Raw genomic sequence first — 14,149 nt, 5'->3', positions numbered from 1 at the left:
AAATCCATGAATTTATTGTTACACCTTTAGTTTATTAATTTCTTTAATTTATTATAAGTCAGGTATTTCAATAGTAAACGTGGAAGAAGATTAAATATTGATAATGGCTTATAAAACTGTACCTTTTTAAAAGTCTGAAAAACATCAATTAAGGGTTCCAAACATTAAATTGGAGGAGAGTTTGGTCACTTAACCATGAGGGTTACACTCGCCTTGTCTAACCGAGGACGTGTCTCTTAGCAGAACAGCTCCCACCATCTCAGTTGGGGAGCTACTGGGTTCTCAGCAATGACAGATGTTCCAAGTTAGGAATATGGCCCTTTCTCCAGAACATATTTTCCTTCTTCCCAGTTCTGCCTATAAAAACTTAAAATGGGAGTGGTTGTGCTTCCAAATTTTGTACAGGTATTTATGTAATACCTAGATATCCTGGTTTTGCTCCCTAAGAGGTCACCAGCTGAGGGTTCCAATTTTACAAGAGAAACAGACATGGAAACCTTGTCCTCCTAACTGGTCCTGTCATTAAAGAAGTGTGACATTCATATGCTCAATGGGCTACAGAAAAACAGCACATTATGTGTTAATTAAAACAGAAAAAAAATAAAGTCAGATCCTTCCAGGCATAAACGTATACTTAAAATTTATAGTAAACAAATATACTTCTAAGTGAAGATCTCCCCATATTTCCAAATAAAATAATGCTGAACATACTTTTTGATGAATTTTACATTTCATCTCATTTTTTTGGTAAATGTGGTTGTGAAAATTGAGTTACAACTTTTTCTTTCAAAAATTCTCCCCTTAACATGTACCTCTTTCTGAGACTGGTCAAGACAATTGGGCACACTAGGGAGCGATGTCCAGGAAGATAACCTTCCCCACTTTTTTTCTTTAGTTTGAATGTCAAAACAAGGTCTTAAAATAATCCTTTCACAAAAATAAGGCAGCTTCATGCTGTAAAAACCTTAGTTCTTTGTCAAAGGTTATGTTCTTCCATCCTCGTCTGCTGCTCATGCTGTCACCACCTGTCAGCATCTTCTTTAAAGATCAGTTTTTTCTTGGTAGCGACATGTACACGCGGCGCGTTGGCTGTCCAGGTACGGCTTACAGCCTAAATGTATCACACTGTCAAACAGGAGCTCCACTGTTGTCTCACACGCTGCAGAGTAAGAAAGGGCCGTTACTGTTGGGCAACTGCAAACCATGGCTCTCTCTTCACCTGTATTACACGAGACAGCACAGCCTCCAGCACAGCCTCAGTGGGCACTTACACGTATGCTAGGTTTTGCAAGTCCTCCCAAGTCCTCCCAAACTCTCCGGAAACCAGTACTGCATATATACAAAGTTTCAGTTTCAGCCTCTTTACCATCTATCTACTTCTTGTTTGCGTGCAACTGTTCAACCCAATTTTTTGTGCTAGACAGAGTCCCTCTCTCAATAGCACTGATCAGTTCATCACTGTTAATTTTCTCTTCATCTGAAAAATATCACCAATAGAGATGCCTGATAATACTCTTAAGTTTTCACTTCAAGGAAAGATTTTTAGGTGCAGAAGAAATGAAGGTTAAAAACAGAAACCTCAAAACATTTAATTATGGCCAATGGCTTCTAAGAACTGATCATACATTTAAGATGCTTAAAGTAAATGGACCCCAGCCTCTTTCTTTGATCAATACCCAGATTTGGCTTGGGAGGGGAGACAAAGGAATCAAAGGTGTTTTTCCTCTGGTGAGGTTTTTAAAGTTTTTTTAAGACTTTATTATAAAAAATTAATCGACTTACTTTTCTTATTCTAAGAAACCTGGAACATCCAGGTGAGACAATCTCAATACATCACACTTACAGAGACAGAGGATAGAGTAGCTTTTAGTTGTCCAAATACTTCCAGTTTCAAATATTCATGTTAAGGAAGAAACTTCATCACAAAATCTTCACATTTTCAAAGTTCTCCAAAAGACTGTGTGCGTTAAGGAACACAACCAACCACAGAAGGATAAGGTTGTGATTATTACATAGGAGACTGAAAGGAGACTGGTTTCATCATTTAGCCACATTAGTATGTCCTTAGATCAGAAGACAGAAGTACATCCACTGATGCTTCAGCTGTACAACTAGTTTACTTTAGCGGGAAGCATGCAAGTGGATTTAGAGGTTGTGAGTTCAGCTTCTCCTGGAGCAGAGATTTCTTCCTTGACATTACTAGGATTTCAGAATCAGACCTATAATAGGAGACTATTTGGGGAATACTGTAGTAGACAGAACAAAAGTTTTAGAGTCAGAAGCATGTAACTTGGGGCAAGTTACTTCTTTCTGAATCTCAGTTTCCTTCCTTGAAAAATGGGTATAATGCCACCTACTTCTTTGGGTTTTTGTGAACTTCGATGAAAACATGTCTCAAGTATCTAGCACAGTACCTTATGGGAAGTGCCTAAAAATGTTAGTTTCCTTTCCTGTCCCTTCTCATTGCCCTTCCTCTTCTGATTTCAGGGTATGGTACGTTCTTTGACTTGACAAAGAAATCTTGTAACCACACGTATTTGCACTGTGACTTGTATTTCCAGAACTATTTCATCTTACCCTCGGGACAACTCTGAGATGGGTATTACCGTTCTCACTTTATAAACAAGGACACTCCATTGTCATCATGTATCCCTTTATATCACCACATGAGTCCTCCTAGCAAATCACCGAACCTTGGGGGACCCTCCTCACACAGATACATGTGAAGAGACAGAGTTAAGACTCAAATCTTCTAGAACTTTCTACTGCAAATCCAATGTGCTATACTCTTCAATTCACTGGATCCAGGGTTTCAAACTTTCAACCTCTGGATAATTAGAGATATACTTCAAAGCAGGAGATCTGGATGAATTCTCTGCCTCACACACCCTCCTCCCAAGGTTTTCTAACACTTTTTGCTTCTGTGAGTATAAACCACTTTAGATTACAAAATCATCGACTCCTCAGAAAACTGAAAGGGCCGTGTCACAATAGGTAAAGTAATACATAGCGAAAGATTTCTACTGGTAAATCCTGTACTAAGACATACAGCACCCCATAAGGCTTGACAGATAGCACTCAGCCCTGCCCCGCCAGTCCCCTCACCCTGCACGTGCTGAGCTAGCCCCAGTGTCCTCTGCACGTCCCGGCAGATCTTGGAGAGGCAATACTGGAACTCCTCATCACAGTCGTTCTTGCTTTTGCCACAGGTCTCGTAGCACCTGTCGTGCTGGTTGCAGCACTTCGTCAGGGAAGGGATGCCGATGTTAAGCTGAAAGAGGCATTTGGATAAATTACTGTTGCTGAATTTCCAAACTCTCCTGCTGAAGAACTGCATTCAAATAGACCTAGAAATCAATGACAATGACCGCTGTATAGATAATTTCCAAAATCAGTTTCTGCCTACAAATGTTTTCCTTATTCTCCATCTCTCCATTACTCTCATCCGCACCCCACCCACGTTACTCCACGGTCTCCCTCTCAGCCATGCCTCAAAGCTCCTATTTCGCAATGTTAGAATATTCAGTTATCTGCTAGTAACAGGCACAACTTCTAATTGTCCAAAACACAAAACATAGTTTTAAAAACAGAAAGGTAAGGCTATGAGCATTAAAAGATTTCTCCAGAGGTTAAGCAAGCATGATTTTTGGATATTCCAAAGTATTTTGTACCTCCTCCCCCAATAAAATGTACTTTATATGAAATGCAAAAGAAAACTTTTAAGCTCCTACAACTCAAATTTTGTTTTTTGTTTTTGTGATTTAATCTTTAAGTGTTCATCCATTCTCCAGAGATACTGTTCCTTCCAATCTATAACTTATCTTTAACTATTTTTAAATAACTTCATACACAAAACTCTTGTGTCTAGGAATCGCTATCATAAACGTTTTTCCGTAATACTTGGCTCAGATCCAGCCTCCCCTACAACAAACACACAGCTATCCCACCTAGCCTGGTTTTAATACAGAAAATATTATGCTTTATCTATACTTCTCATCTAAGTAGTATTACTTCTTTACTCCAAACTTTAAAACCATGTTTGTGACATTAGGAAGTATCATTTAAAATTAAGATCTACAAGATTAAAAAATAAAACTTTTATTCCATTTAGTTTTGTTAGGACTTATTAAATATGTTTTAGCTATAAAAGAATATAATAAACCTGGTCACTGCTACAACAAGCAAAATTATTCGTGAACCTGAAAACATACCGATAGTCTCGCATTGTCAAGAGTATTACATAGCCTACCAATCATAAAACTTATCAAATAAAAAATAATATTTACATGAACACCAAACAGCGGAGAGCCACATCCATTCGGTGGGGAGGGTTTATAACCATAACGTGGAACAGGCTTAGATCCTATAAAATACAAATGGTATCATAATTAATTTTCAAACATGATAGAAAATATATATGCAAAAAAATCAACAATGTGCTAGACCAGCCTTGGAAATATTTAATATTTGGATGCTGACATCAATGAATATGTCTTTATTCTGATGAGCATTAAGAATGCTAACCTGGGGCCGGCTCCGTGGCTTAGCGGTTAAGTGTGCGCGCTCTGATGCTGGCGGCCCGGGTTCGGATCCCGGGAGCGCCCCGAGGCACCACTTCTCCATCCAACGTGAGGCCGAGTCCCACGTACAGCAACTAGAAGGATGTGAACCTATGACATACAGCTATCTACTGGGGCTTTGGGGGGAAAAAACTGAATAAATAAAATCTTAAAAAAAAAAAAAAAAAAAAAAAAAAGAATGCTAACCTGTCTACATAATTATTTTTATTTCTCCTACAGTGTAATAATGTATGAATGTATACATACACACATATATGGAGGAGGTTCATAAAATGTATGGTGGTTCATAAAATGTAATCATATTTGTAAGCCTATACCATACAAAACATACAAAAGCTTATTCTGGACTTCTGGAGATATCAGAGGTTACATGCCAGATTGGGTCCATATGTATGGAAGATAAATCCGTCTTGTTCTCCTGTACATTCTAACACTATTGTTTTCAGGTTAAACCCTATAGGGCAAGAACTGTATCTTCCCAACCTTGAGCCAGTGCTCCACTGCACACAAACCTCAATAACCATTAACTAATCAGCGTCCTCAGCTAGAGCCTAAAGCTAAACAAGACAAGGTCATCCGATGATCATCTAATTACCTTAGTACCATGATAAGGCATGACAGGACCACACATTCTAGTCTGGACTCCGGCCAACCATTTCACAAATATACTTTTTTGCCAGCTAAGGAAAAAAGTCAGGAATAAAGATAGCTTGGTGAACTATATTACTCCAGTTATACTCTCCCTAATAGCACCGATGGTTCAGTATCAAAGAGAAAGATGACATCATAGCAATCTCAAATGCTGGAAGCTACTTCAGAAATCTCTCTCCTCAAGTAATACAGAAATCACTGCAACGTACTGAATGGTCACCTACTTTCTCTTTGAATGTTTCCCACAATCCTCCTACAGTATCAAGAAACAGCCTATTCCGTTGTGGAATGGCACAAACTGTTAAGTTCTTTCTTCTGTTTTCTTGTAAATTCTACTTGCAAGCAATCCTCTGCCCCCTGGTGAACACAAAAGAAGCCAACTCCCTATTTTACGTGATAATCCTTTCAAACATTTGGGGCTACCATTTATCTTTACTTCTAAAAGGAAAATATCCCTAGTTATTCTAAATACCACCCTATAGTTAGATACTTAGAAGAGACACAAAGTATTCCACCAATTTTCACTCAACTAACATTTATTACTAGGAGACTTAAATAAAGATAAGTCTACTCTCCAAAAGGAAAGTGGGGGGGGGGGGGACAAAGCAACCCTTCCAGTAACCAGCCATTAAAATAAGTAACCCACTTCAAGTAATGATCTAAAAATGGTTTGAGGGAGTTACTAAGATGCAACCAAGGTGAGAGAGCCAAGCTTCAAGAGAGTACAACCCCACAAAGACAGAAAGCTACAGGCTGCTCCACCCCTTCTGAAGAACAACGTGTACAAAGGGAACAGCTATGGTGGATCCAGAAAAGGAGGCCAACGACAGAAGTTGGTCTTGTTTCCCCAGCACTGTCCAAGGGGGGCTGCTTCAGGGCCCTGGGAGAGGAAGGTGGATGCCTCAGGCTATCAGAGATGAGTCGCTGTGATCCTTCAATTCCCGCTTTTCATTCTTCATTCTTAGGAAAACTGTTTATGATCTGGCTTTCCACTTAAAAGGGCCTTCAGAAGGAGGATATACTAACCATCTGGATGTCTAATGGGCACCTCAAACTTAAGATGTACCTCCTGACAGTCACCCCCAAACCTGCTCCATCCACAGTTCCTTCTTCTCGGGTAAGAGCAGCTCCACCCTTCCCGGTGCTCAGGAAAGTCTCAGCCATCTTTGACTCTCTCATTTTCTTATGGCCCACATCCAATTCAACAGCTTGTGCTGTTGACTCTACCTTCCAAATACGCAGAGCCTAACCACTTCTCACCACGTCCACTGCTACCATCCTGCTCCAAGCCACACAGATTACTGCCGTAACCTCCTAACTGGCCTCCCTACTCTGGTTTCCAGCCCACTCCACCTCCAGCTACCGTCCAATCTCAACACTGAACCTGAGTGATCCCAGTAAGATATATGTCAGGTCAAGTCTTCCCTCTGCCAAAACCCCTCCATGGCTTCTTCCATCTTATTCAGAGGAAAAGACAAAATCCTTTCCATGCCTATACCCTAAATAATCTGCACCCCCCACACATGACTTCTCTGACCTCGTCTCCTTACTAGTCTCTCTCTTCACTTCCTTTCTTCCTCACTCCATCCCATCACATCTGACCTCTCTGCTGTTCCACAGACACTCCAGGTCTGCTGTTCCTCTATGTGGATGCCCTTCCTCCTCATATCACAGTTACTCCTCCACCTTCGCAGCAAGGCCTTCTCTGACCATACTATTTGTAGCATATACGACGGTTTAACATACCTTACCACTAACTTACGTATTTCATGTATCTGTCTCCCCATACTAAAGCATAAACTCCTCGAGGGCAGGAATTTTTATCTGTTTGTACCCCCAATGCCTAGAACAGTGCCTGGAATATGGTTAGGCTCTCAGTAAATATTTGTTGATGAATGAATGAATGAATGAGCAAGCGGAAGACCTGGAAGGCTAATCCCGACGGCAGTTATAATTCTCATTATAAATAGATAACCTGGTCCTGCCATTTACCCTTCAGTCTCTCTTGAGCTTGGTGAGCATTCATCAGTCTCTGAAGCCTTATCACCTCTAGTTTGTCACATCTCTTTAAAATGCGGCACCCCAAACTGAACACCAGTAGATATGGTGGGCCTATGTTGAACTGGATAAAGTACTTGTATTAATACAGCCTAAGATAGTTAGCACATGTTTCAGCTGTCTCACTGTTCAGATACATCAGATGGCAGGGAAAAAAATCAGTTCTTTCTAGAATAAACTGTTTAATATCTACTGCTAGAGGCTCAGCACTTCTGAAATTTAGTTTTTGAACCTAAATACTAGATTGTAAAATTCTATCCTGTTAGTTTTAGTACATCATTCAGGATTGTTCAATCTCTAGAGCTATTCACCCAGTGTGACTTGCTCCCAGATATTCACGAACTTGAGCCACAGATGTCAACCAGGAGAGAGGTCTGCAACACCCCGCTATAGATGAGCCTTCTCTACAAGCAGCCATGAGGTCATTAACCCGACTCTCTAGGGAGACCACTCAACCAGCTGTGACTTCACCTAAGTCAACTTTTATCCAGCCCACATTTGTCATGCGAGTATCATGAGGAACTATGCATTTGATCAATGGTTTTCTTTGTCCCACCACACTAGAAACTTCTTCTCTGAAAGGGAGGGAGGCTGGATCGGCATTATATTCTCGAAGAAGCCATTCTAGCTCCTTGAAGCTTCATCAACAAGCGCTCTCCAGTCACAGGTTTTAACAATCAAGGGTTTAAAATGTTTAGAAACTTATCTAGCAATAGACATTAAGCAATGGGTCGAATTTTTAATCTGAAAAAAGTACAATAAATATGCCAAAGAGTGTTCAAAAAGTCTGGAGTCAGGAAAAATAGTGCATCTGCTATACATATTTTTCAGGTTAACAACTAGACTTACTGCTTTAAATTTAGAAGTATATCACCTAAAAAGGTGTCTGGAGGTTGAAGCTACAGGTATTGGGCATATTACTTGAAAATGTAACCAACGTACTGTTTATCCTGTTTCCAACTTTCTGGATACCCTGTACATTCCCCTCTGCCAGTGTCTAGATTTCTGGCACCTCTCCCTCTTCCACAGATTATCACCCTCAGACAACTGAGATGGGCCTAGAGTTCTAAAGGCATGTGGGAGTCTCATCTCTTCTTCTCAAGCATCTATTCTATTTACCAGAAAGATATTTCCCTCCATGTTGTATATTCACACAACAGTAGCACTTCTATTTTCCTTCTCTTTGTATTTTATATAAATCCATGGACTTTTCTTCAATTTTGAGCCTATAAAAACACTTGACATTTTTATGTGTGTAATGATAGTGATACATATGTGTGTATATGTATTAATACATATATATTTTTTCTCATTCTATAAAAGAAAATTACCTTTCAATGGGAGAATGATCAAAAGCAAATAAGCAATGAAGTTAGGGGAAAAAACAAAACAAAACATGCCCACTATAGGAGAATGAAGAGGAAGAGCGAGAGTACAGAGAATCAGCTGGCAAAAATGAAAATGGAGGCATGAGGATGGAAGGGTGGTCTATGCTTCAAACTGCCCTATGGAGAGACGTCGATAACATGGAGTAATAAAGAGCCCAGATCTGCTGTAGGTGAAATACTGCATAACACCATGAAATAAATGCTGGCAAAACCGGTTCCCCAGTGTAAGTAGCAAAAGGGGCACATGTTCAGCTTTTGTTTCTTTTGAAGGAAGCTGCTAATGTCACTTCCTCAGAGAGGCCTTCCTTGCTCACTTGATCTAAAGCAGTGCCCCGTCCCTTCCATATCCATTCTATACACCCTTGGTTGGTTTTATTCTTCTTTCTAACTTTTATCGACCAAATTAACATGATTAGTCAGTTTCTACAAGGACAGGAACTTTCTCTTGCTTACCCAGAAGATGCCTGGCACATAGCAGGCACCCAAGAAATTACAGGACGAAGAAAATGGGAAACATTCCCTGCTGAAATTATTCTTTATCCACAGCAGAAAACTGGGAAGGAACTAGTTCCCTGAAATATTTTTAAGTGTTTAGAAGTTCTAAATTCACCTTTAAATTGAAATAATTATTTCTGAACAAGACACATTATATACAAAGTTGTTTATTAAAGATTAAGTTGATACAGATACCAAAATTACAAATGTATTATTTTAAATGTTGCTATAGATGGTGTTATAAGCTGCTGAACATTAAAAAAATTTAGCATTTCTACTCGTGTTAGTTTTTTGCAAAGTGCTAGGACCTGCACTTGTTCCCACCGTAGGGAGGATGGCCAGAAGGGAGCATGTCTCCATAGTTCCAGTCCTTTCGACAAAGCAATGATAACTGAATGCAACAAGTCTGTGCCCTTTAACCCGACCACCCTCTCTACCATTACGTCCTTTTTTTAAAGCTCCCTGACCTCTTTATGGCAACTATAAAACACCCCTTAATCACCACGCTCCTCCAGCTTTGGGATTTGTCTGTTTCTCTATGGTTCACTTGCTCACTTGCATTCCAAAATACAGAAAAGGCTGAAACAGTGTTCCAAGGAGACTTCTCAAGTAACAGCAATTAAAGAACAATTTTCATTATGTTGGCATTAACATGGTGACTTGGGACCAGAGTCCAACGAGCAGACTGTATTTACTAAGACACAAAAGGATTTCCACTGAAGCACACCATTTCCTAAATTCTCAAGTTCATTTTTGTTTTTTATGCTGGAGACCTTGCTCTTGATAAACGAAATCTGTGTATCAGGACCCACAGAATGGAGGCTACCCCAGTGGCCCGGCCCATGTCTCAGATCTAAACCCAAGCCAGCCCACACTTATGGGAAATGCCTCACTAGCCAGGAAACCTAACAGACACCAACCCCAATCCTCCAGCTCAGCTTCAGCGAGCTCCCCTCACCCTAGAACAGGACCTGCCGGCCTTACCAGGAACCTCCGTCTCCGGGAGAATCCTGCCATCTCCGTGTTGCCTCCTCTAATGCTCTATAAACTCGCTCTTGCCCAAAATCCACTGCTTGTGAGGCACTGCCCTCCCCCAATCCATGGGTTGTAGCCCCTTAAGTAAAGGACATCAAACTTGTTACTAAATTGTACTGTTTCTGTCATTTGACACTCTGAACCCTAAACGGTAAATTTAGTGAGGCTTGTGGAGGATAAAAAGGATTAAGTAAAAGGAAAGATTAAAATAATCTTTTTAATATGAATAGTGTCCATTCAACTTCAGAGATATTTTAAGTATAAATGAACTCTAGAACCCTTCACTCACAATAAATTTGGGAAGACTGTCCCTCCAGGTCTTTCCTATCTCAGTAAATGCCTACTACACCCTTCCTTCGGCTCAGGCCAGAACCTTCCGAGTCATCCTTGACAGGCCTTTCTCCTCAGGACCTGTACACCTGCCCTTCCCCTTGCCTGGAATATTCTTTCCCCAGATGATCACAGTGTCGCCTTCACCACTTTCAGATTTCTTCTCCAGTATTATCTTATCAGTGAGGCCTTCCCTGAACAACCTATTTAAAAGAGCAAACTGCCTCTCAGCGCTGCTGCTGCTGTCTTCTCTGCTTTCTTATTCTCGAGGCACTGGCATACTTCAGACCTGCATATCCTGCACATTTGGCTTATTTTACTTGTTCATTAATTTATCGACTCTCTCCCCTCACCAGAATGTAAGCTCCACGCACAGGATTTTTGGAATTCACTGCTGAATCTCCAATTAGCAGAACACCTGACACATAAGAGGCACTCAAATATTTGTATAATGAATGGGGATGACTAAGTAAAACCATGACATCTGCCTCAGGAAAGGCAACCATTTAATCTCCAAATTACAAGGACGAAAACCTTCTTCCTGACTGCATACTAGTGGTAACATTTAGGCATAAATTTAGGAAGAAATGAAACATTTAGCACTTCACAGCATACAAGACACAGCTCATTCTTTACCTCCCTTAACATAAAACCAGAATTATTTTGAGAATTACAGGCAGTAATTGGCATCACAGTTATACATGACTAGGCTCCTTTTAAATTCACCTGCATACTATCTGATTGTACCATTCAAGTCTCTGAGTTCCCTACTATTTTGAGCTGCCACGCATGAAATTAACCAGCCCAGACCTCCTCTACTCTTACTGGAAACATGATCTCTCAAGTAATATCCCAGCATTTGAATTTCCAAAGAGAAATCCAAGTACTTTATATGAGCTATTACAATATTGAAGCATTCAAAAAAGTCAAGTGCTTCAAAAGAAAGCTCTCTGCCTGAAATACCGAGTTTATTGTTACCAACAATGCCACCAAGCAAGTTCTCAGGTTCACACAGAATTAAAGTTAAGAAATATGAAAAAGTAAATCAAAACAGGTATATTAATATTAACCAACAACGAGGTGGAAGCGTCAGTGATATCCGAGGAAAAAAAATTCCTGTCAAGTCACGATGCACTGATTTTCTAGAAGAGTTATCACAACTCTTTCTCAAACAAAAGAGCACACCAAAAGCCTGTACAAAGGTCAAAATTTCTTTTCTGTAGCTTTGCAGAAAAAGAATTTAAAACCAACTCTTGAGAAAGTTAAAACGTCATGACTTCAAAACTCTGGGTATGTTTTGCACGTCCAGCTAATTTCAAGGCGCTAAGATACAGAGCTAAAATCAGTCTGTTCGCTCCATTCCCAGGACGCGTACGGCACTAAGTTCTTAGGCAACTTCGTGCATTTGCAAAAAACATTAATAAATAATTCGGAAGCTACGGGAACAGCGGAGAGCACCCCCGGGGCGACCTCCCACATTCTAACAGTGGTGCGAACCTACCACAGGCCGCTCAGTCACAAGAACGGCCCCCCACGCCCTCCCCCACACGGGCTCCCCCCCACGCCCTCCGCCCCCCAGGACCTCCGCCCCCCGCCCCAGGACCTCCGCCCCCCGCCCCGACGCGCGGGCCCCGCAGGGCCCGGGGCCCCTCACCGTCGCGGCACTTGTACTGGCACAGCCCGTCCTCGCCCCCCAGCAGGTCCAGCGCGGCGTTCAGGTAGGTGTCGATCTTGTGGACGCCGTTCCGGATGGTCTTGAGGGTGGCCCTCCAGTCGGTGGTCTGGGCCTCCTCCTGGCCCCCGACGGCGGCCGTCAGGAGGAGCAGGAGGAGCAGGGCCATCTGCGCCGCGCCGGGTCGCGCCGGCCACGGGTCCCGCAGCCGCGCGAGGCGCCCGAGGCTCCTCTCTAGGCGACGGCGCGGGCCAGGGCCGGGGCTGGGCGGCCGGCTCCACGCCCACGGCGCCTGCCCTCGGGCGCGCAGGACTCCCGCGCGCGCACGCGCTCTCCCGGGCCCGCGGCGCCCTGTGCGCCTGCGCGGGGCGCGGGGCTCGGGGCGGGGCGGGGCTCGGGGCGGGCGGGCTCGGGGCGGGCGGGGCTCGGGGGCGGGGCGGGCTCGGGGGCGGGGCGGGCTCGGGGGCGGGGCGGGCTCGGGGGCGGGGCGGGCTCGGGGGCGGGGCGCGTCCTCCCTGCCCATGTGGGGGCCGCAACCCTGGCCCCTGGTAGCGCTGCCCGAGGGTGCTGACTACCCGAGGGGTAGTGCTAACCAAGTTCCCGTGCCCCAGTGTCATCCCCAGGGCCGGTGGCGGTGCATCGGTATTTTTTAAAAGCTCCCGCGCAGTCGGACCGTGCAGCCAGGTGGAGACCTCCGTGAGCTAATCTGACCTGTCGGGATTCAGCCCAGCCCCCAGAGGGTCAGACCGGCTTTCCTGGGTGTGGACGACATGGGAGAAACGCGCTCCCCTAGGCCCCTGCGGAGAGCGCCGCGAGGGGTTCAGGGGGTTCAGGGTTTGAAAACGTGGTTCCGCTGGAGTCGCGGGCCGAGGCCGGGCCTCACCTCGCAGGGCCGGGCGCTGCGTCCCCGGGTCCTCGCCGGTCCACCTGCCCGCGGTTGGGGAAGGGGAAGCCGGGGGATGTCGCCCAAGGCTGTGGTGGTGCCTCGTTTAGACTTTCTGGAAGAAGAGAGTGTTTTGACAGTAAAAACCACTTTTTCTTCCCTGGTGAGGAAGAAGCCGTACTCTACATTTGAATGCAGTGAAAAAAAAAATCTTAAGGAAATCACTGTTTTCCTACTCAAGGTATTTTGTAACGTGGTAGCTCCAGTGACGTTTCTCTGCATTTTTTCCCAGCGCTGTCTGGATCCTGAGACAACAATTGCAGTCATTTTTACCAAGCCGTTGGTATCTGGTTATCTTAGTGTCCGGGCAGTTTCCAAGCATTATCGCAATATTGCAAGTGTTGGGAATAGGTGCCTTTCTATAAGAATTACCAATAAATTCTAGTTCGGCATTTTGTGTTTGTTAACAAGCTGCGTGCGTTTATGGGAAGTGTGCAGTGCAGAGTTCGTAAGACTTACATCCCTGTTTATTGAGAGCTTCCTCTGTGCCAGGCACTTCCGTACTCGACCTCGCACCTTCAGAACACCGCTTTACAGGGATGCAGTCCAAAAAGGTGTCCCTCCTGGCAGACGGATGTAGCCCACCCCCAGGCCGGGTTAGTGGAGGGCCGGCAGGGCTTTAGTCCGCCCTCAGACCCTCAGACAGGCCCCCTGGGGCTGTGATCCACTGGCACCACAGTGGAGGAGGGGGAGGGATGTGCCGGGGGGTATTATCTTTCTTTCCCAGCGCAGGAGCCCAGGTGTCATGCGACAGTACTTGGTTAAACCAGGCCTCTTTGTGCTGTCACGAGATGCCAAAGATTATTTTTTCTTAGTTTTTGGACAGCGCATCTCAGCACGCTTGGAAAAAGGAACATAGAATCATTTTCTCAGCTTTCTGGGGCATTGGTTTCCTTATCTCTAAAGGGTGGATGTTGGACTAGATTACCTCTGAAGGCCCGCCTAGCACCAGCACCCTAGCCCTTAAACCAGGTTTGGTTCTTTCCAGAGATACTCC

General features: G+C 43.7%; 1 protein-coding gene across 1 annotated transcript; it reads right to left on the bottom strand.

Moving 5' to 3' along the window:
• Nucleotides 1–623: 623 nt before the first annotated feature.
• Nucleotides 624–12,510, bottom strand: PLA2G12A (phospholipase A2 group XIIA). The gene is made up of 4 exons (XM_004426585.3): nt 12,192–12,510; nt 4,287–4,363; nt 3,106–3,271; nt 624–1,159 (listed from the first exon to the last, which is right to left on the bottom strand). The coding sequence occupies exons 1-4, from the start codon at nt 12,376–12,378 to the stop codon at nt 1,041–1,043; spliced, it is 549 nt and encodes a 182-aa protein (XP_004426642.1). The 5' UTR covers nt 12,379–12,510; the 3' UTR covers nt 624–1,040.
• Between the last annotated feature and the right edge of the window lie 1,639 nt (nt 12,511–14,149).

The sequence above is a fragment of the Ceratotherium simum genome, chromosome 12 (genome assembly GCF_057802395.1).
Source record: "Ceratotherium simum simum isolate JZ-2026a chromosome 12, ASM5780239v1, whole genome shotgun sequence".
NCBI lineage: Eukaryota > Metazoa > Chordata > Mammalia > Perissodactyla > Rhinocerotidae > Ceratotherium > Ceratotherium simum.
This window is presented reverse-complemented; position numbering and strand designations above follow the sequence as displayed.

Bases quoted from the DNA above. Each gene is read 5' to 3' on its own strand.
- PLA2G12A (XM_004426585.3), bottom strand. From the start codon at position 12,378: ATGGCCCTGCTCCTCCTGCTCCTCCTGACGGCCGCCGTCGGGGGCCAG. The intron at 4,364-12,191 runs GTGAGGGGCCCC...TGTATTTTATAG, and splicing joins CCAGTACAAGTGCCGCGACG to GATCTAAGCCTGTTCCACGT. The intron at 1,160-3,105 runs GTGAGGGGACTG...CTTACTCTGCAG, and splicing joins GCTAGCTCAGCACGTGCAGG to CGTGTGAGACAACAGTGGAG.